We start from the raw sequence: 24274 nt of genomic DNA, 5'->3' as shown, positions 1-24274 counted from the left end.
AAAACAGGTAGCATTTTTATTAGGGCCATACAACTACTGCCATGCTGACAGGTTTCCTATACAGGCATTTTCCACTTCTGGGATTAGATCAGTGGGAAGGGGCCCGACACCTGGCGGTCCCTCTGATCAGCAGTTAACTTCTCCATGAACGCCCAGTGGTAAAGCTGTAAACTGTTTACGGAGAAGGACGCCACCTCTGTAAAAGAAGCAGATCTGCAAGACCCAGAAGCTCTTGTCCCGCTCCGCACACTGTTTATAGGCAGACAGCGCTTGAAATGTAGTGTATAGTTCATACAAGCAAAAAAAAAAAACTTTATATCAATGCAAAAAAAAAAAAAAAAACATTTTGGAGAACACTGTACAAAAACCACAACTGTACACAGGGAAGCTCCCTGCTGACCACAGTAATCGTCTCACAATTCTATACTGATCATACATTTCTAAAAAATAAAAACCTTTAGAGTTAAATGGAGATAAAGGTCATATATACACAAACACCACATTACAATTAATAACGTATATAAAATGCAAAGACCTCTATAAAGAACGAGAAGGATTTGCATTCTTTATAATCAGTTCCGCTTCAGAATTACACACCGCTTACCTCTGTGTCCAGGAATTAATGTAAGCAAATATCTTGAGAGCATGTTCTTTTCTGAGGTGCAACTCATCACTGCCATCAGAGTCAGATACTACAATTAAAAAAAAAAATAGTTATTATGACGAGGTATAAAAGCCAGTACGAGGCTGAAGTGCGAACCAATTGCGGAGATATTTTACACTGGTTCATAACGCGCCAAACCACAGCACCGTGCAGACCATCACCATTCACATCTGTCCCTATACCAGATGCATACATAGGAACACAATCAGCCTTTTAGTATGGGTTTTGAGCACTTGGGAGAAAGTTGAGAGCACAAGACTGCGGTCTGCCTGGAATAAGTCCGTCAGAGGGTTCTGACGTTCCTGCATGAGCCCCATTTATCACAACTGACCTGTCTCACATTGTGCAGAAATAGCTCTGGGACGCTTCAAAATATCAAAGTGATTAAGAGACTTTTTCTCATGACACATTGTACACTTTATATTAGTAAATTTAGGTCGATATTTTGAAAACTAAAAGCAAAACACACTATTTTAAGTTTGACAAATTTAGAGAAATTATTTTTGGGGGAAAATTATTTCTGCTCTTAAACCAGATACCACAAAATATCTAATACTAACATTTACCGCACGTCTTCTATACGCCAGCATCAGTTTCAAACATCATATTTTGCTAGTATGTTAGAAAACTTAAAAGTTTAGTATCAAATGTTCACTTTCTCAATCAAATTTACAAATTGTGTTTTGTTTTTTAGGGGCCATTTCACTTTTGAAGAGTCTACATGTCAGAATGTCCCACACTTCTTTCTCTTGCACACCCCTCAAAAACTTTCCAAATGTGGTTTTAAATTCTAATTCAAGGACAGAACCTGAAGGGTTAACATTAAGTGCAATGAAAAATTACATTATTTCCACACAAAAAAACGTTGCTATTGTCTCAAAAAAATCTATCTATCTATCTATCTAATTGTCTAAGGGGTACTTCAGTCTTTCTGTCCCGGAAATCCCGCGTCGCCGATTGGTCTCGTCAGCTGCCTGTCATGGCTGCCGCAACCAATCAGCGATGGGCACAGTCCGATTAGTCCCTCACCTACTCCCCTGCAGTCAGTGCCCAGCGCCCGCTCCAGAATCCCCTCCAGTCACAGCTCACACAGGGTTAATGCCAGCGGTAACGGGCCGTGGTGTAACGCACTCCATTACCGCTTAACCCTGTGTGTCCCCAACTATTTACTATTGATGCTGCCTATGCAGCATCAATAGTAAAAATATGTCGTGTTAAAAATAATAAAAAACAAAAAACCTGCTAGACCCACCATCCGCTGCCTTTCCCGCTCCTCTGGACGTTCCGGTGACCGCTCCATGCAAGCGGCAGGTTCCGGTGGCAAGGATTGTATGCGACAAGGACCTGCCATGACGTCACGGACATGTGACCGCGACGTCATCACAGGTCCTGCGCTCATACCAGCCCTGGGACCAGAAGCTGCCGCTTGCAATGTAACGGTCACCGGAGCGTCCCGAGGAGCGGGAAAGGCGGCGGATGGTGAGTATAGCAGGACTTCAACAGCCCTTCGAAAGGCGAGTATATGTTTATTTTTTATTTTAAGTCTCTATACTACGTGACTGGGCAATATACTACGCGGCGCAGGGCAATATACTACGCGGACATGCATATTCTAGAATACCCGATGCGTTAGAATCGGGCCACCATCTAGTCTACTATATAATTGTCTAAGAGTCACTTCCGTCTTTCTGTCTGTCCTTCTTTCTGTCGCGGATATTCATCGGTCGCAGCCTCTGTCTGTCATGGAAATCCAAGTCGATGATTGGTCGCGGCAAAACAGCCACGACCAATCAGCGACGGGCACAGTCCGGAAGAAAATGGCAGCTCCTTACACCCCGCAGTCAGTGCCCAGCGCCCGCATACTCCCCTCCAGTCACCGCTCACACAGGGTTAATGCCGGCGGTAACGGACCGCGCTATGCCGTGGGCAACGCACTCTGTAACCGCTGCTATTAACCTTGTGTGCCCACAGCTTTCTACTATTGATGCTGCCTATGCGGCATCAATAGTAAAAAAAAAAAATGTAATGTTAAAAATAATTAAAAAAAAACCTGCTATTCTCACCCTCCGTAGTCCGGCAAGCCGCTCGCGCCGGCCGCCATCTTCCGTTCCCGGCGATGCATTGCGAAATTACCCGGAAGACTTAGCGGTCTCGCAAGACCGCCAAGTCATATGGGTAATTTGGTGGTGCCCACACTGCTGTATACTACGTGGGCTGTGTTAGATACCGCGTGGCTGCTATATACTGCGTGGGCTGTGATATATACTACGTGGCTGCTGTATACTGCGTAGGCAGTGTTATATACTACATGGCTGCTATATACTGCGTGGGCAGTGTTATATACTACGTGGCTGCTATATACTGCGTAGGCTGTGCTATAAATTACGTGGCCAGTGTTCTATACTGCGTCGCCTGTGTTATATACTGCGTGGCCACTGTTATATATTGCGTGGCCTGTATTAACGCATCGGGTATTCTACAATATGTATGTATATAGCAGCCACATAGTATATAGCACAGGCCACGTAGTATTTGTCTGCAAAAAAACTACATGGCTCCTATATACTACATGGCCTATGCTATATACTATGTGGCTGCTATATACATAGATACATATTCTAGAATACCCAATGCGTTAGAATCGGGCCACCATCTAGTAAATAATAAATATATATATTATATACCACTGTTTGGGCACACAGCAGGACACAGAAGAGAGCCTGCACTATTTGACTTTTGGAGGCCATATTCTGCAGTAATAGTTAATGGCAGTTATTTGCAGAACCCACAGGGTTCAACAGCAGCAGAAAACCCCCAAGCGGCCACATTTTGGAAATTACACGCTTTTGTGCATGTCTAAAAAGAAGAGACACCGCCAGGACAGAGGCCACACAGTCCAAAGTGACTCCATCTGACTCGCTACAGTGAATGGTTCTGTCAGGGGTTTGGCCTGAATGTTGTTTTTCTTAAAGAATTAGGCTAAGTTCACATTAGCGTTTGTGCGCAGCGTATCATCTGCATGCGCAAACGCGTGCCAAAACGCATGCAAAAGCATGCTTACGCCTCCGCATCATCTTACGCAAACAAAAACGTTGTGTGTGCATGCGTTTAAATGCGTTTTGCCATGCGTTTGCCTTTATGCACATTGTGGAGGCGGTGACATTTTTTGGACATGTGCAGTCTAAAGTACACATGCGTATCGAACGCATTCGCACATGTCATTGTGTACCAATACGTTGCCATAGACAATAATGCGGTTTTTGACACAATCATCCGCATTTGGACGATTGCGTAATATTTGATGCCTCAAAAAATGCAACCAGTTGCATTTGCCGGAAACCGCCACACACCGCAAAACGACGCATGTGTAAGCATCCGCATGCAAAAGCATGTCCCTGAGTACACAAGGTTAAAGATATGTACGCATGAGGAAGTATGCGGATCATACGCTGCGCACAGAAACGCTAATGTGAACCCGGCCTTAGACGGGAACCCTGATGAATGCTCAGCATAGAGCAAAGGATAAGGATAAGGTTCGATTCACACAACAGTTTTTTGGGGTCCGATGCACGGACCAGACGTGTCTGTCCTAACCTGAAATCGACCACCTATGTCTAAGGCTGAATTTACATTTGCATCTGTGCGTAGCGTACGATCTGCATCGATCTGTATGCGTTACGCGTACATATCTTTAACCCCTCTGTGACCTTAGACGTACTATCCCGTCGAGGTGCCCTGGGCTTATCTGACCCTGGACGGGAAAGTACGTCATAGCGATCGGTAGCGCTCACGGGGGGAGCGCCGCCGATCGCGGCCGGGTGTCAGCTGCTTATCGCAGCTGACATCCAGCACTATGTGCCAGGAGCGGTCACGGACCGCCCCCGGCACATTAACCCCTGGCACACCGCGATCAAACATGATCGCGATGTGCTGGCGGTGCAGGGAAGCACCGCGCAGGGAGGAGGCTCCCTGCGGGCTTCCCTGAGCCCCCCGCAGCAACGCGATGTGATCGCGTTGCTGCGGGGGTCTTACCTCCCTCCCTGCCTGCTCGAGCCCCGGATCCAAGATGGCCGCGGATCCGGGTCCTGCAGGGAGGGAGGTGGCTTCACAGAGCCTGCTCAGAGCAGGCACTGTGAAGGCTGCAGCACTCTGAGACAGATAAGTGATCTGACAGAGTGCTGTGCAAACTGTCAGATCACTGATCTGTGATGTCCCCCCCTGGGACCAAGTAAAAAAGTAAAAAAAAAAATTTCCAAATGTGTAAAAAAATATAAACAAAAATATTCCAAAATAATGAAAAAAAATATATATATTATTCCCATAAATACATTTCTTCATCTAAATAAAAAAAAAAAACCCAATAAAAGTACACATATTTAGTATCGCCACGTCCGTAACGACCCGACCTATAAAACTGTCCCACTAGTTAACCCCTTCAGTAAACACCGTAAGGAAAAAAAAACGAGGCAAAAAACAACGCTTTATTATCATACCGCCGAACAAAAAGTGGAATAACACGCGATCAAAAGGACAGATATAAATAACCATGGTACCGCTGAAAACGTCATATTGTCCCGCAAAAAACGAGCCGCCATACAGCATCAGCAAAAAAATAAAAAAGTTATAGTCCTGAGAATAAAGCGATGCAAAAATAATTATTTTTTCTGTAAAATAGTTTTTATCGTATAAAAGCGCCAAACCATAAAAAAATGATATAAATGAGGTGTCGCTGTAATCGTACTGACCCGAAGAATAAAACTGATTTATCAATTTTACCAAACGCGGAACGGTATAAACGCCTCCCCCAATAGAAATTCATGAATAGCTGGTTTTTGGTCATTCTTCCTCACAAAAATCGGAATAAAAAGCGATCAAAAAATGTCACGTGCCCGAAAATGTTACCAATAAAAACGTCAAGTCGTCCCGCAAAAAACAAGACCTCACATGACTCTGTGGACCAAAATATGGAAAAATTATAGCTCTCAAAATGTGGTATTGCAAAAAATATTTTTTGCAATAAAAAGCGTCTTTCAGTGTGTGACGGCTGCCAATCATAAAAATCCGCTAAAAAACTCGCTATAAAAGTAAATCAAACCCCCCTTCATCACCCCCCTTAGTTAGGGAAAAATAAAAAAAAAAATGTATTTATTTCCATTTTCCCATTAGGGCTAGGGTTAGGGCTAGGGTTAGGGCTAGGGTTAGGGCTAGGGTTAGGGTTAGGGCTAGGGTTAGGGCTAGGGTTAGGGCTAGGGTTAGGGCTAGGATTAGGGCTAGGATTAGGGTTAGGGCTAGGGCTAGGGTTAGGGTTAGGGCTAGGGCTAGGGTTGGGGCTACAGTTATGGTTGGGGCTAAAGTTAGGGTTAGGGTTTAGATTACATTTACAGTTGGGAATAGGGTTGGGATTAGGGTTAGGGGTGTGTCAGGGTTAAAGGTGTGGTTAGGGTTACCGTTGGAATTAAGGTTAGGGGTGTGTTTAGATTAGGGTTTCAGTTATAATTGGGGGGTTTCCACTGTTTCGGCACAGGAGGGGCTCTCCAAACACGACATGGCGTCCGATCTCAATTCCAGCCAATTCTGCGTTGAAAAAGTAAAACAGTGCTCCTTCCCTTCCGAGCTCTCCTGTGTGCCCAAACAGGGGTTTACCCTCACATATGGGGTATCAGCGTACTCAGGACAAATTGGACAACAACTTTTGTGGACCAATTTCTCCTGTTACCCTTGGGAAAATACAAAACTGGGGGCTAAAAAATAATTTTTGTGGGAAAACAAAAAGATTTTTTATTTTCACGGCTCTGCGTTATAAACTGTAGTGAAACACTTGGGGGTTCAAAGTTCTCACAACACATCTAGATAAGTTCATTGAGGGGTCTAGTTTCCAATATGGGGTCACTTGTGGGGGGTTTCTACTGTTAGGTACATTAGGGGCTCTGCAAACGCAATGTGACGCCTGCAGACCAATCCATCTAAGTCTGCATTCCAAATGATGCTCCTTCCCTTCCGAGCCCTCCATGCGCCCAAATGGTGGTTTCCCCCCCCCCCCCCCACATATGGGGTATCAGCGTACTCAGGACAAATTGGACAACAACTTTTGGGGTCCAATTTCTCCTGTTACCCTAGGGAAAATACAAAACTGGGGGCTAAAAAATAATTTTTGTGGGAAAAAAAATTTTGTTTTATTTTTATGGCTCTGCATTATAAACTTCTGTGAAGCCCTTGGTGGGTCAAAGTGCTCACCACACATCCAGATAAGTTCCTTAGGGGGTCTACTTTCCAAAATGTTGTCAATTGTGGGGGGTTTCAATGTTTAGGCACATCAGTGGCTCTCCAAACGCAACATGGCGTCCCATCTCAATTCCTGTCAATTTTGCATTGAAAAGTCAAACGGCGCTCCTTCCCTTCCGAGCTCTCCCATGCGCCCAAACAGTGGTTTACTGCCACATATGGGGTATCAGCGTACTCAGGATAAATTGGACAACAACTTTTGGAGTCCATTTTCTCCTGTTACCCTTGGTAAAATAAAACAAATTGGAGCTGAAGTAAATTTTTTGTGTAAAAAAGTTAAATGTTCATTTTTATTTAAACATTCAAAAAATTCCTATTAAACACCTGAAGGGTTAATAAACTTCTTGAATGTGGTTTTGAGCACCTTGAGGGGTGCAGTTTTTAGAATGGTGTCACACTTGGGTATTTTCTATCATATAGACCCCTCAATATGACTTCCAATGAGATGTGGTCCCTAAAACAAAATGGTGTTGTAAAAATGAGAAATTGCTGGTCAACTTTTAACCCTTATAACTCCCTAACAAAAAAAAAATTGGTTCCAAAATTATGCTGATTTAAAGGAGACATGTGGGAAATGTTACTTATTAAGTATTTTGTGTGACATATCTCTGTGATTTAATTGCATAAAAATTCAAAGTTTGAAAATTGCGAAATTTTCAAAATTTTCGCCAAATTTCCGTTTTTTTCACAAATAAACGCAGGTACTATCAAAGAAATTTTACCACTATCATGAAGTACAATATGTCACGAGAAAACAATGTCAGAATCACCAGGATCCGTTGAAGCGTTTCGGAGTTATAACCTCATAAAGGGACAGTGGTCAGAATTGTAAAAATTGGCCTGGTCATTAACGTGCAAACCACCCTTGGGGGTAAAGGGGTTAAAAACGCAAGTGTAAAACTAGCCTTAGTGTGTCAGAATGCAAAATGTGAAAAAAAAAATTCTAAATTTGTTTTTTTAAATTGATTTTCAAAGTTCAGAAAAAGTGCGAGTTTCAGTGTTGCCTGCCTTTACATTTCTCTTCATAACTCAGGCTAGAAAAAAGATAGAGAAACAAAATAAACACCATTCTACTCAGAACTGTACAGGCTTTCACCAGATATGTCACAAGAGTATCTTTGTTAATATTTTACCCATGCAAAGCAAAATTTTAAAACGCATTTGCAAAAACAAAGTTTAATTTAAAAATTTCAAAAACTGCACGTGCCTGCTGGGCTCCTAGCCACATCTGTACCAAAATACAAGTTGGGATCGTGATGGGATCATATTTAAAAAAATAAAACTATTACAGTGTCAATTCAAAAATCTTGAATTCAGATCTGTTCAGCCTGTGGTCTAAAAGTGTGGGGTCTATATTTACCAAATAATCCATGATTTTAAGATATTACTGTATTATTTTATTATTTTACAGCTTAGAAGCAGGAGAGGACAGAGGAGAAAGCTTTGTTAGGGCTGAGAATGAGCAGGGGTAGACAGTGAATGCAGAGCAGATGACAGGCTGGCAGCTCCAGCCTCCAGAGGCCGTATTCACACCAAATCTTAACACCCGTGCAACTTTTCAAATGGAGGGAGAAAAATATTCTTAACATCCAGTTCATGTATTGTAAAAACCAGGACTACGAAGAGGAGGAGAGTTTGTTAAAACATCGGTTACAGGAAGCAGAACCCACCACAGGGACTCAGCAATACCGCACTGTCATCCCATGTAGTGAAGGATAAAAACAAGGATTTTTTCATTCAGCAAAGACGGTGAAGTCCATGAACTGGTAGAAGGCGACACAAGATTGGCAATGGATGACATAACTGGTTGTAACCTGTGAATATGACTGGCGCTGGTGGCTGGCTATTGTACTCTCCAAAGATTGTGAAAATGAAGAAGTAGAATCGACTTGTTTGAATCCTTCTGGCCCAGCGCCATCTTGTGTATCCAAGAAAACCAGACATTTTAAAAGTTAACAAAAATCAGATATTAACTCAGGTGGAGCCGAACACCATGACAGGTCGTACATACTCTGACACAAAAGGAAATGGCCATTGCTAGTAAGCGCTTATGGACAAGATTACATTTCAGCCACTAGAAGGGAAAAAATCATGATAAAAGGCCAGTGTAAAAACCATACTATTGTTTGATTAGTTCATATTTTATAGAACGAGGATGTAACTACTGTACTATTCTTAAACACTTCATAAATGACATGTTTAGTGATATAACAGAAAATAATTGTTACATGTATAAATAGGTGGTAAAAATATTGGTTCTTTTAATCTTGTTTTTAACATATAATTAGGATCAAATTGTATTTAGAAAATCACATGAGGATGTGATCACCTTTTTCTTTTGGTTTGTTCAATGAATTCAGGTTGAAAATGCTGAGCAAGTTGTGTTATGATGATTAAGATGTATTTATTCTGGCACTTCAGTATTTGTTTTTTGTGTTTATTATTACATATAAACGTTGAATTCAATATGTTGTAATTTGAAAAGAAAAAAGGAAGGAACTCACACAAGCAAAATCAGATGATTCAAGGCTTTAAAAAAAAAAAAAATTTGATAGGTCCAAAGTTGAATCCCTGTACAAATATAAACAAGAACACAAGTAAAATGCATTTTTTTACCATTTTAAAACATGTTTTTCCACAATTGTGCATAAAAATTTTAAATTTGATTTCTCCGAAACAAAATATAAAGAAACATATTGAAAGCCGGTACCGTTCTGAGAAAGATGATGCCTCTCCCACCTCTTTATTTTAATTCTAGCCCAAGATATGAGAACAAATGTAAAGCTATACCAGGTCAAAATTGGCGCTTTTTCAAAACTTTAGAAGTCTGTAAAAAATTAAATAATGAAGAAAAAAATTCAAAACTTTTAATTTGTAATTACCTAAAGTTGTACTGCATAAAAAAAAAAAATAAAAAAAAAAAATCTAAAGACGTCAGGTACAAAAATATTCATATTTGGATCACTTCATATGGAATGACCCAAACACACAGTCACCAGCCTATGTAGGAGTGTTAACAGAATGAACATACATAGGTTGTAACCAAACAGCAAGTCTTAAAAGAAAAAAAAAAATAATGAAAAAAAAGATTGCATGGGCTCCCGCGTAATTTTCATAACCAGCAGAGGGAAAGCAGACAGCTGAGGGCTGATGTTAATATTCTAGGAAGGAGCCAGTAGCCATAAAGGTTCCCAGGCTATTAATATCAGCTCACAGCTGTCGGATTAGCCTTTACCGGCTAGTTTACAGAGGGACTCAAGAAAAAAAAAATTGACACAGGGTCCCCCTATAAAATCTAACCAGCAAATTCTAGGCAGACAGCTGTGGGCTGAACGTAATAGCCTGGGAAGGGGCCATGGATATTGCGCCCCCAGGCTAAAAACCATCAGCTCTCAGCCGCACGGCAGCTCAGTGATACACTTCAGGAGCAATTACCACCTGTCAATGTACCGCCGGTGGCTGGGTAGAGCAGTCACATATCCCGATGTGACTGTTGAGATCACCACGGGACAATCTGGATTATGGCAGACAGGTGAGTATATGGTGGTTCATTATATTTGATTATTTCTAGGAGACATGGGCATCCTAAGAATGGGCGTAGGAGCTCCTTTTCACTGGCGAGAAATCCGAGTCTCGCAGGTTAAAACCCTGCTCTGGTGCACAGCAATACATGGAGCTGCACGCTCCGCTCTGGAGTGCCGTTGCCAGAGCAGGGTTTTAACCTGCGACACTCGGAAGTATTTCTCGCAAATGAAAAGGAGCCCTTAAGGCGAGTATATTTTATTTTACATTTTTTCTAGGAGACAAGGGTGTCAGGATTTGGTGTTAGGAGAGTATAATGTGTTTTTTATTTTTATCAGAATATGTATGCAATTATGGTTTTGCTTTTTTTTTTTTTTTTGCTTTTTAAGTGTGAGCACAGGCACCGGCTGATGAGAGACTACGTCTTATGATATCATTGTCATCAATGACAGCAGAAAGTCTGATGGGGGGGGGTAGAGTAGTCTCATCAGCCCACGTCTGCTGACCTGCGGTAAGCTTTTTACCGCAGGTCATCGCTGCGGGTCACAGTTGGGGGGTCAAGCTAACATCTGACAGAATGACCCCTCAGGACTCTGTCGGTCTTACCGGCGGTAGCGTTACCGCCGATCAAAACCACCACGCCAGTCTTTCCCATGCTATCACACAGACGACAGCATGGGAAACACCATGGGCAGCCTGTAAAAACAGAAACAAAAACTCAGCAAATCCGCAAACATTTTTACACCTGTGGTTTTGAAATGGCTTTGACTGACTCAATTGAAATCAATGTGTGGGAAACGCTGCAGAAATGCACAAAAAATTGACATGCTGCAGAAAAAAAAAACGTACTGCAAATACTCCAAGGAAATTTACTGATCATGTGCACAACACTTCATGACTGTCATTGAATTAGCTTGCACAAGGTTTCCATAGCGTTTTTGGCCCATTTCCATGTGGGAAAATGCATTAAAAAAAATGAACTGTGTGCACATAGCTTTATGACTATGGGCGCCTTCCCAGAACATTAACATCAGCCCTCAGCTTTGCCTCTGCGGGTTAAGAAAATTATGAGGGAGCCAATACAATATATTTTAGTTTTTTTATATACTTTTCTGTAAAAATTAACAGCTGCAGTTTGGTTACAGCCTATGTAGGTTCATTCTGTTAACGCTCCTAAGTAGGCTGGTTACAGAGTGAGCGTGTACTTACAGGCTTAGTAATGAGGATGTCAGGCTGACTCCTTTTCATTACTAAACCTAGGGCTTTGTGTTAATGACAGCTGTGGACACCAAGCCCTAATCCCATTACCCTTGATGCTACTGCATCAGAATAAAAAAGGTGGTGTTGAACATAGAAATTACATAAAACTTTTTTTTTTTTTTTTAATATCTTTATTTCACTCAAAAAAGCCTTCATTGCTGTGCAAAAACGCATGCAAAAACGCATCCAAAACCAAGGCAAAATGCGAGTTTTTGCCACAGCGATATTGCTGTTAAGAGATGCCGAAACCTTGCAGAAATTTCGGCAAGTAAATACTCAACGTGTGCACATAGACTTAATGTAAGGCTATGTGCACACGGATTTCTTGCAGAAATTTCCTGAGAAAAACCTGAAATTTTCTGCAAGAAATCTGCATGCGTTTTTTGTGCGTTTTTGGTGCGTTTTTTTTTTGTGGATTTTTCCGGACATTTCCCAATGCATTATATAGTGGGAAATCCGCAAAAAATCCGCAAAATTAATGAACATGCTGCGTTTTTTACTGCATGTGCAGAACTGCAGAATTCATTCTAAATAATGGGATGCATAATGTATGCTGCTTTTTTGCGGTTTTATAGCAAAAAAAAACACGAAAAATCAGCAACGTGTGCACACAGCCTTAAAGCTAAGTTCAGACTGGGCATATTTGCTGGGGGGGTTCTACAGCAAAACCTGCAGGATTTGAAGCAGTTTTTGCGATGTTATGGGGTTTTTTTTCATGCTTTTTTTTTCCATTCAATTCAATGGGTGAAAAACGCTAATACAAGTCACATGCTCTACATCCCCCCCCCCCCCCCCCCCCAAAAAAAAAAGCATAAAATACTGATAAAAAAAAATGTGTGTGCATGAGATTTCTGAAATCTCAAAAACAGCTGGTACTGAAAAATGCAGCTGAAGATTAGCATAAAAAAAAAACACAGCAAAAACGCCCAATGTGAACTTCGTCTAAATGGGGGAGGGGGGTAATCACAACTTTCCAATAAAAGAAAGTTTAAAGAAGAAGTCTGCACTAAGAAATAATTCTGGGGCATCTTTTCTTATAACTCTGAATGATGCTGTTCTCCTCTTATTCCCCCTAGAAACATAAGAATATAGAAACTGGGTGTCCCTGCGCAGCAGGAGTTAGGCTGGGTTCACACTAAATTTCCCCAGTCCGTTAGATGGACTGCGTTACACCGCGGCATAACGCGGTGTAACGCAGTCCCTTAACGCCGCCATTAAGCCCTATGTCGGACGCATTGCTAGTGCACGCCCAGAATGGGCATGCGCTAGCGATGTGCCGTCATTGAGCGACGGACCCTGGGACGCGGGCTGCAGCATTTCCGTGTCCGTCACCGCTAGCGCAGATAGAGCATCTGCTAGCTCTATCTGCTCTGGCATGTCGGCACTTGCGTTAACGCAGCCCGTTTAACGCATGTGTTGAACGGGCTGCTGTTAACGCAATGTGAACCTAGCCTTACCCTATGTAGCAATCATCGCATGTCTAAAGTTCAAGCAATTTGCAAATAATGCAGTGGAAGCTGCTGCAATGATTATGAAACCGTTACCTGCCAGCTGTACCTGTGATGCCCACCGTATTGACGAGAAGAATGTGAATACTGATCTATTCTGTGTGTTGCATAAGGGAAAAAAAAAAAAAAAACCACACAATATGCTGGGAATCCCAGCATCCAAGGCACAAAAGTGATGTACAGATTGAAAACTACACAAGTTGATGACCAGCAGTTGTTTGTTTAGGGCCGCCTGTCAGTTTGTGTAAATTACCTTCTAATGCTACTTTCACACATCAGTTTTTTGCCGTCAGGCACTATCCGGCAAACTTGGAAAAAAACGGATCCGGCAAAAGTTGCCGCTGGATCAGTTTTTTTCTCAGACTTGTATTAGCGCTGGATGGCCTCACATTTCATCCATTTATTGCTGGATCCGTCGAAAACGTACATAGGAACATTTTTTTCTGTCCGGCGAAAAAACGGCCAGCGATGGTTCCGGCGAAAGAAAGAATGAACTGGTGACTGGAGGCCAGGTCATCTGGCGTAGCACCCCATCACTCTCCTTCTTGGTCAAATAGCCCTTACACAGCCTGGAGGTGTGTTTTGGGTCATTGTCCTGTTGAAAAATAAATGATGGTCCAACTAAACGCAAACCGGATGGAATAGCATGCCACTGCAAGATGCAGTGGTAGCCATGCTGGTTCAGTATGCCTTCAATTTTGAATAAATCCCCAACAGTGTCACCAGCACAGCACCCCCACACCATCACACCTCCTCCTCCATGCTTCACGGTGGGAACCAGGCATGTAGAGTCTATCTGTTCACCTTTTCTGCGTCGCACAAAAACACGGCGGTTGGAACCAAAGACCTCAAATTTGGACTCATCAGACCAAAGCACAGATTTCCACTGGTCTAATGTCCATTCCTTGTGTTCTTTAGCCCAAACAAGTCTCTTCTGCTTGTTGCCTGTCCTTAGCAGTGGTTTCCTAGCAGCTATTTTACCATGAAGGCCTGCTGCACAAAGTCTCCTCTTAACAGTTGTTGTAGAGATGTGTCTGCTGCTAGAACACTGTGTGGCATTGACCTGGTCTCTAATCTGAGCTGCTGTTAACCTGTGATTTCTGAGGCTGGTGACTCGGATAAACTTATCCTCAGAAGCAGAGGTGACTCTTCTTCTTCCTTTCCTGGGGCAGTCGGACAGTCCTCATATGAGCCAGTTTCTTTGTAGCGCTTGATGGTTTTTGCCACTGCACTTGGGGACAAGTTTTCCCAATTTTTCGGACTGACTGACCTTCATTTCTTAAAGCAATGATGGCCACTCATTTTTCTTTACTTAGAATTTGTATTATGGCAAGAAAAAAAGCAGCCAACAGTCTATTCAGTAGGACTATGTAATATTAAATCCACCGCACTCCCTATGTGGAATATCTTTGAGCAGAAATGTAACTTTTTTTGAAATTTGCTAATTTATTCAAGTAAAGAAATAATAAATCAATAACATCGGATCAAACACAAGGCAATTGTTACAAATTGTGTATGCGACTCAGAATTTCTGAGTCGCATACACAATTTGTAACAATTGCCTTGGGTTTGATCCGATGTTATTGATTTATTATTTCTTAACTTGAATAAATTAGCAAATTTCAAAAAAAGTTACATTTCTGCTCAAAGATATTCCACGTAGGGAGTGCGGTGGATTTAATATTACATTGACATTAGACCTTATGGTCTGTCGCACCAGCACCCCGACCTAATACAGAGTGCAGGCCAATATCTCTATATTTATATACAGTAGGACTATCAGCCGTGTATCCACCAGACTTCTGCACAACACAACTGATGGTTAGTGAGGAGTGAATATACTCGTTACTCGAGATTTCGCGAGCATGCTTGGGGTTCCTCTGAGTATTTTTTAGTGCTTGGAGATTTAGTTTTTCTTGCCGCAGCTGAATGATTTACATCTGTTAGCCAGCATAAGTACATGTGGGGGTTGCCTGGCTGCTAGGGAATCCCCACATGTACTTATGCTGGCTAACAGATGTAAATCATTCAGCTGCGGCAAGAAAAACAATCTCCGAGCACTAAAAAAAATACTTGGAGGACCCCCAAGCATGCTCGAGAAATCTCGAGTAACAAGTATATTCGCTCATCACTACTAATGGTCCCAACCCCATTTATAAGGCAAGAAAACCCACTTATTAAACCTGACAGGGCACACCTGTGAAGTGAAAACCTTTCCCGGTGACTACCTCTTGAGACTCATCAAGAGAATGCCAAGAGTGTGCACAGCAGTCAAAGCCAGGGCCGGCGTCAGCACCCGGCACAGCGGGCAAATGCCGGGGCCTTGGGAAGAAAGGGGGGCCCACTAGCATCTGGGAGAGCAGAGCAGGAGATAACATGGTCTCTCCGCCCACAAAGTCACTGCTGGCTGCCTTCTCTTAACCCCTATGTGCCAGCTCTGACACAAGCATCTTCTCACTCAGTCAGTGCAGCCAGGCAGGCACACATAGGGGTTAAGAGAAGGCAGCCAGCGTGACTGTCTGTGGGCGGAGAGAGCACATTCTCTGCTCTCCCCCCTGGGTGGCTGCAGACAGTGCTGCAGTGCTGAACTTATCAGGCAGATTCTGAGGAGCTAGTCCTACCAGAGTGCAAAGGTATCCAGCAATAATTGCAGTTGGTCCTGTGGCTCAGTCTGCTGCTGTCTGTCTCTGCTGCCTAAAAATGTGGGTGATGTCTGGAGGAGCAGCTGGTGGGGTGCAGCCTGCAGCCACCCAGCTCTCCCAGAACCCCAGAATACATGCATGCTGCACCAAACCTGCACCAGTGGGGTAGGAAGAAGCTTAACCCCTTCCCATCTGTATGAAGGTTATTGCTAAACCTTAAATATAACAATCTGACCCGCATAAATGGGGTTAACCAGATGCCAGGAGAAAGGGGAGCTGCTGCCATGTGGGCTGTATGTTGGGGCCCCGTGGTCCCAGGCTGGTGACTGGAGGGACTCTGCCCAGTGCTGGCATGTGGGTGATTTCTGCTCCGGAGTCTCAGCTTCTCTCCTCCAGGTCACACTGTGCAGGCACAGCAACATTGGTTGTCTCTGTCCAGGTCCCAGCAGCTGCCACTGCTCCCACCAAGGACATGGCATCACTTAACCCTTCCCCTGCAGCCACCGGCAACAAATCCACATTATTCCTTGATTAAATCAGGTTCCAACCCAATAGAGGAGCAGACATTTCCTGCTGCCATTAGGGTCCGGGAGTGGGTGACATTGGCTGCCCTGCTACTCTGTAGTGGGGGGTGACAAGTGTAACATGGGGTAACGATGAAGGAGAAATGCACAGGATAATAGTGAGAGCGACAGAGGGCAGTGTATGGTATGGAGCAGTCAGGGGGTGGGCTGCAGGATCCCCCCATACTGTACATGATTGCTTGGGACAGGGAGGCGTTTAATGAGCTTCTAATGGCGGGGCACTAATTGGGTCATTAGGGTTTGTGGAAAGGATTCAGCATCAGGTCCCTCATTAATGCCCGAGCGATGTTACTTTGTAGCACAGATCTGTTAGGGCCGCAAAACCAAACAACGTTGTTTATGTAGAAAAGTCTTTGTTTCATAGAAAAACTCAAAACAGAAAAGATTTTCTGATACAACAACGCCCTGCTCACGACACTGCACAGCACCTCTCCTGTATATATACACTGCACAGCACCTTTCCCCCTGTATATATACACTGCACAGCACCTTTCCTCCTGTATGTATACACTGCACAGCACCTTTCCTCCTGTATATATACACTGCACAGTACCACTCCTCCTGTCCTGTATATATACACTGCAGAATTTACAATAGCTGTCACTCATGTAAGAAGTGAAATCTGGCATTGTACTATACATTTCTCTGCCATATCTGTGCATCATAAATCGGGTATGTGTTAAAGGGGGGGGGCCCACTGAGACTCTTTCGCCCGGGGCCCTCAAAAACCTGGAGCCGGCCCTGGTCAAAGCAAAAGGTGGCTACTTTGAAGAACCTAGAATATAAGACATATTTTCAGTCGTTTCACACTTTTTTGTTAAGTATATAATTCCACATTTGATAATTCATAGTTTTGATGCCTTCAGTGTGAATGTACAATTTTCATAGTCATGAAAATACAGAAACGTCTTTAAATGAGAAGGTGTCCAACTTTTTGGTCTGTACTATACCAGGATAGGGGATATTAAGTACAGAATTGACCACTTTTTTTGCTTCAATTTTTTCCCTAATGTCCTCCTCTAACACCTAGGTACATCCTATAGTCCGAAAAACATGGTAATTAGAACTTCTCCGCTCTCCAAGCATGCCTGTTTAAAGATGACCTTCTCTATAATATACCAGTGTTTCAGAAAAATATAGTTAGAAGATCTGGCCAGAGACTAAACTAGTCCAGCACCACCCCTGCACCGCTTTCCCAGTGTTGCTACAATTGATTGACAGGTCTCTATGGGAGAGACTGATCAATCACCTCTAGCAAAACAGGGAAAGCGGTCTACGGGAGGAAACGGACTATTCTCATCTATTCCTATGGTTCCCCAGACAGATCTTAGAACTATATTTTCTTGACTTTTTCAGAGAAAAGCATACCTGACTGCAATCGTGTAGCCGGGCTCTAATTCATGCTGCCTGCGGTTTGGGCAGAATGAATCAACAGACAGGTTCCCCTTAGGGTACCGTCACACAGTGCAATTTTGATCGCTACGACGGCACGATTCGTGACGTTCGAGCGATATAGTTACGATATCGCAGTGTCTGACACGCTCCTGCGATCAGGGACCCCGCTGAGAATCGTACGTCGTAGCAGATCGTTTGAAACTTTCTTTCGTCGTCTAGTGTCCCGCTGTGGCGGCATGATCGCATGGTGTAACATATATCGTATACGATGTGCGCATAGTAACCAACGGCTTCTACATCGCACATATGTCATGAAATTATCGCTCCAGCGTCGTAGATTGCAAAGTGTGACAGCAGTCTACGACGCTGGAGCGATATTGTTACGATGCTGGAGCGTCACGGATCGTACCGTTGTAGCGATGAAAATTGCACTGTGTGACGGTACCCTTAAAGAACCTAACCAAACACAGGAATCCCCAAAACACATATCCACAAGCCAGGAATCTTCAGTGTTAAATGTCTCTGTGCATGGTAACTTTTTTACATATGGTTCAATAGGTTGGCATTTACCAAGTCTTATTTTTTTTATAGAAGTCAACATTCCTTAACTAAATCATCTCGCGTACAGTAATCTCTTCATGCACCTCCTAGTCTTCGCCTCTTCTCCTGACTCATTTACCAGGGCACTGTTCATTACTGCATGGTTCACATTAGTTTTCTTCTAGTCTCCTAGGAACATAAATAGCTCACAAACATCTTCCACTGTTATATGACAATGTGCAGCTGCAGAACATCCCTGGGTCACTACAACCACAAACTACTCAACCATTCTGAATAAGGAGCAGCTTTGGGGAAAAATAATACGAGGGGAGCAGATTATAGCTCATTTTTGCCCCGAAATACAAGGTCTGTCCAAGAATTTGGGAAACAATTTTGCCAAAATACTTGTCTTTTCTGATGCAGCACTTTGCAAAATATATCAGGTTACCTCCAGTATATAAAGAAAAAAAAAAAAAAAAGACCGCAGCGACTGCCACAGCAAGGACAGGGGGACAATGCGGGTGCCCCCTACAAACTATCTACAGGGGCTATCCCAACTCAGCAGAAAATGGCACATAGCAAACGGCAGGGGGGTCCAACTGCAGGGCTCCCAACAAATTCTAGAACAAAGTAAACTCTTAGGGTACCGTCACACAGTGCAATTTTGATCGCTACGACGGCACGATTCGTGACGTTCGAGCGATATAGTTACGATATCGCAGTGTCTGACACGCTCCTGCGATCAGGGACCCCGCTGAGAATCGTACGTCGTAGCAGATCGTTTGAAACTTTCTTTCGTCGTCAAGTTTCCCGCTGTGGCGGCATGATTGCATGGTGTAACATATATCGTATACGATGTGTGCATAGTAACCAACGGCTTCTACATCGCACATACGTCATGAAATTATCGCTCCAGCGTCGTAGATTGCAAAGTGTGACAGCAGTCTACGACGCTGGAGCGATATTGTTACGACGCTGGAGCGTCACGGATCGTACCGTCGTAGCGATGAAAATTGCACTGTGTGACGGTACCCTTAGGCAAAACACACATGGCAATGAAGTCTGAATAAAACTGAAGGGGGTGTTCACACAGGGCTTTCTGGGCAGAAAGTCTGCAGCATGTAAGGCTGTGTGCACACGTTGCTGATTTTTTGCGTTTTTTTGGCGATAAAAACGCTATAAAAACGCAAAAAAAACAGCATACAATAAGCATCCCATCATTTAGAATGAATTCCGCATGTTTTGTGCACATGATGCGTTTTTTTCCGCAAAAAAAACGCAGCATGTTCATTAATTTTGCACTTTTTTTGCGGATTTCCCACTATAAAATGCATTGGGAAATGTCCGGGAAAAAAAACGCACCAAAAATGCATGCAGATTTCTTGCAGAAAATTTCAGGTTTTTCTCAGGAATTTTCTGAAAGAAATCCTGAAAGTGTGCACATAGCCTAAGGGCCCCTTTCCACTTGTGTGAGAAAAAAACGGTCCGATTTACGGACCGAAAAAACGGATGTAACGTGTGCGATTGTCATGCGAGTGTAATGCGAGTGTAATGCGATTTTTTAATCGCATCGTCCGTTTTTACATCCGTATGCAATCCGTTTTTTTTCTCTGCAACTATTTTTATACAGTCATTTACAGGACTATTTACAGTGTTCTGTGCCACAGAATGGTAAGGTATCCGTAAAAAACGGATGGAATACGGATGGTCCGTATTCCATGCGTTTTTTTTCTCGCACCCATTGACTTGCATTGGCGAGTCTCGTCCGAGAATCTCAGCAATACGCAGCATGCTGCGATTTTTTTCTCAGCCGACACAGATTTTTCTCAGTCCGATTTCGGCTGGGAAAAAAAATCGCAAATGGAATGTCACCTATTGAAAAACATTGGTCCGAGTGCAATCCGATTTTTTATCGGATTGCACTCGTCCGTTTTTCTCACAAGTGGAAAGGGGCCCTAATAGTGAGAGCAAAATGGCTACGATTGCAAAATATCAACAACACACCGCAGTTTATACTTAAAAACAAAAAAAACAAAAAAAAAAAAAACACTCCCATGCATGGATCGTTTAAAAGAGAACGCTGTGCTTCACTCGCCCTCCGCAGATTCAGCATTGAGTCTCCACCGTTGCTCTGAGTGTCTGGGATCATCGGCAGCACTCCAGGCAATAACAGCGCTGAGCTCGAATAGATCCTACAAGTCGCTGAGCTCACTGATTGGCCACAGCGCAGCGGAAGCGACGTTAGCGCTGAGGATAATAGACACCAGGACAGACGGTGGGAAACTCAGACACGAGTAAACAACAAGTTAGATATTTGTTTCATAATAACTGCTGTTATTTTGATGCCAATCAGAAAACCCCTTTAAGTCCACAGCGTGTCAATTTATGCTGAAGTTTTCACTTTTGCAATTCAGAGTATAATATACAGCAACGCTTTGCATTCAAATTTTGTGTGTGCAGGTATCCTGTAAAAATGTGTTATCCAACTTTTTTTTTTTTTTTTTTTAAGTATCAAATAGTCTAAGCAAATCAACAACATTCATCCTTTTTCCCCCAGCAGTACAGCACTGATGCCCCAGTGTTCCTCCCTGCCTAGCTAAGTGGTGAGCATGTCACTTGCAGAGGACATGTGGCATACTACCGGTATTAAGACTCGTCACTGAGTAGTGACAGTACTAGTACAGTACACTGAAGGGCTGAGTCCAATTTTCGCGGTTAAGAAGGTATAAGGATGGATATTTTGTTATTTTATACAATTTCCAGACGTTTTTAAAACATCTGAAAGCACCTCTAAGTGCAAGCTGTATGGCCAGTTACTGCCCAGTGTGATAAGCCCAATCTGAAATTAAATAAGACCATCAGTATAAACATAATGCGTTTCATTAACACCACTGGATTCTGTCCTTTTGTACACTACTGCATGATACGTATACTCTATACAGCAAAAGGTCCACAAATATAACATGGAAACAGATTTATACAAAATACACACAAAAATGCAGCATGCTTAATGATTGATGTCATATGTCCAGTTAACCTTACATGCAACACTCGATGTGGAACAATATTACACAGCATGCACTTCCATATTAAAGGGAACCTGTGACCCCCAAAATCGAAGGGGAGCTAAGCCCACCGACATCAGGGGATTATCTACAGCATTCTGTAATGCTGTAGATAAGCCCCCGATGTATCCTGAAAGATGAGAAAAAGAGGTTAGATTATACTCACCCAGGGGCAGTCCCAATGCGGTGGGCGTCGCGGTCCGGGGCCTCCCATCTTCTTACAATGACGTCCTCTTCTGGTCTTCACGCTGCAGCTCCGGCGTGCAGGCGTACTTTGTCTGCCCTGTTGAGGCAGAGCAAAGTACTGCAGTGCGCAGGCGCCAGAAAAGGTCAGAGAGATCAGGCGCCTGCGCACTGTACTTTGCTCTGCCCTCAACAGGGCAGACAAAGTATGCCGGAGCCGCAGTGTAAAGACAAGAAGAGGATGTCATCGTAAGAAGATGGGAGGCCCCGGACTGGACTGCGACGCCCATCGGACCTGACCGCAGCGGGACCTCCCCTGGGTGAGTATAATATCTCTTTTTCTCATCTTTCAGGTTACATCGGGGGCTTATCTACAGCATTCCAGAATGCTGTAGATAAGCCCCTGATGACGGTGGGCTAAAGGTACCTTCACACAACGATATCGTTAAGGATATCGTTGCAACGTCATGCTTTTTGTGACGTAGCAACGATCCCGCTAACGATCTCGTTAGGTGTGACAGCGACCAACGATCAGGCCCCTGCTGGGAGATCGTTGGTCGTGGGGAATGATCAGGACCTTTTTTTTGGTCGCTGATCACCCCGCTGTCATCGCTAGATCGGCGTGTGTGACGCCGATCTAGCGATGTGTTCACCTGTAACCAGGGTAAACATCGGGTTACTAAGTGCAGGGCCGCGCTTAGTAACCCGATATTTACCCTGGTTACCATTGTAAAAGTTAAAAAAAAAAAAAAAAAACGCACTACATACTTACATTCTGATGTCCGTCACGTCCCCCAGCATCCACAGGGTTAAAACTGCTTTCGGCAAGAGCTCTGCTAATGCACGCGCTCCGGCCAAGAGCTTCTCTGCACTGACTGTCAGTGCCGGCCGTAAAGCAAAGCACAGCGGTGACGTCACCGCTGTGCTCTGCTTTACAGCCAGCACTGACAGTGCAGGGAAGCTTCTCGGCAGCAGCGCGTGCATTAGCAGCGCTCCTGCCGAAAGCAGTTTTAACCCTGTGGACGCCGGCGGGGGACGTGACAGACATCGGAATGTGAGTATGTAGTGTTTTTTTTTTTACTTTTACAATGGTAACCAGAGTAAATATCGGGTTACTAAGCGCGACCCTGCACTTAGTAACCCGATGTTTACCCTGGTTACCCGGGGACTTCGGCATCATTGAAGACAGCTTCAACGATGCCGAAGTCTTTCCCCGGATCGTTGGTCGCTGGAGAGAGCTGTCTGTGTGACAGCTCCCCAGCGACCACACAACGACTTACCAACGATCACGGCCAGGTCGTATCGCTGATCGTGATCATTGGTAAATCGTGTAGTGTAACGGTACCTTTAGCTCATCGTCGATTTTGGGGGTGACAGGTTCCCTTTAACAGTGATCAGTCATAGTAAAGTAAATTATGTGCAAAGCAGCAGATATCAAACTCCAGCATCGTGTACAGTTACAGGTGCTTCTCAATAAATTAGAATATCAAAAAGTTAATTTATTTCAGAGCCACGTAGTATACAGCACAGAGCCACGTAGTATACAGCACAGAGCCACGTAGTATACAGCACAGAGCCACGTAGTATACAGCACAGAGCCACGTAGTATACAGCACAGAGCCACGTAGTATACAGCACAGAGCCACGTAGTATACAGCACAGAGCCACGTAGTATACAGCACAGAGCCACATAGTATACAGCACAGAGCCACGTAGTATACAGCACAGAGCCACGTAGTATACAGCACAGAGCCACGTAGTATACAGCACAGAGCCACGTAGTATACAGCACAGAGCCACGTAGTATACAGCACAGAGCCACGTAGTATACAGCACAGAGCCACGTAGTATATTGCCCAGTCATGTAGTATCAAAAAAAAAAAAAAAAAAGAATTAAATTAAAAAAATAGTTACATACTCACTTCCTGGAGCCTCCGGATCGAAGCGGCCGGTTCCCGATTCACTTCGCGCGGTCCGGTCTGAAGATTGCATTGCGGTCTCGCGAGATGATGATGTAGCGGTCTCACGAGACCGCACGTCATCTCGCAAGACCGCAATGCATGCAGCGGTCTCCGGGGCGTCGCGCGGAGCGGGAAAGGCCGGTTCCTGATCCGGGGAGGCCACCAGAGGGCGAGTATGTAACTTTTTTTTTTTTTTTTTTTTTTTTAACATTAGATATTTTTACTATTAATGCTGCATAGGCAGCATGAATAGTAAAAAGGTGGTCACACAGGGTTAATAGCAGCGTTAACCGAGTGTGTTACACCGCGGTCAACGCTGCCATTAACCCTGTGTGAGCGCTGACCGAAGGGGAGTATGCGGACGCCGGGCACTGACTGCAGGGAGGAAGGAGCGGCCATTTTCTTCCGAACTGTGACCGTCGCTGATTGGTCGCGGCAGCTATGACAGGCAGCTGCCGAGGCCAATCAGTGAATGAATAACCGTGACAGGCAGACAGGCAGACAGAAGGACAGACGGAAGTGACCCTTAGACAATTATATAGTAGATTATTATTATTATTATGGCTTACAGCCAATGAAAACCAAAATGTCATAAGTAAATTAGAACGAACCAAAAACACCTGCAAAGGCTTCCTAAGCATTTAAAAAGGTCCCTTAGTCTGTTTCAG

The 24274-nt window shown here is 43.7% G+C and overlaps 1 protein-coding gene across 2 annotated transcripts in view; it reads right to left on the bottom strand.

Moving 5' to 3' along the window:
- Nucleotides 1–24274, bottom strand: part of USP34 (ubiquitin specific peptidase 34) — a 282270-nt gene that overhangs the window by 248674 nt on the left and 9322 nt on the right. For both annotated transcript variants that reach the window (XM_069768887.1, XM_069768888.1), the window contains exon 2: nt 605–692. In XM_069768887.1, coding sequence (XP_069624988.1) covers nt 605–692 — 88 coding nt within the window. The remainder of the gene's footprint in view (nt 1–604; nt 693–24274) is intronic.

The sequence above is a fragment of the Ranitomeya imitator genome, chromosome 5 (genome assembly GCF_032444005.1).
Source record: "Ranitomeya imitator isolate aRanImi1 chromosome 5, aRanImi1.pri, whole genome shotgun sequence".
Lineage (NCBI taxonomy): Eukaryota > Metazoa > Chordata > Amphibia > Anura > Dendrobatidae > Ranitomeya > Ranitomeya imitator.
Note: the sequence above shows the minus strand (reverse complement) of the source record. Positions and strands in the feature narration are given on the sequence as shown.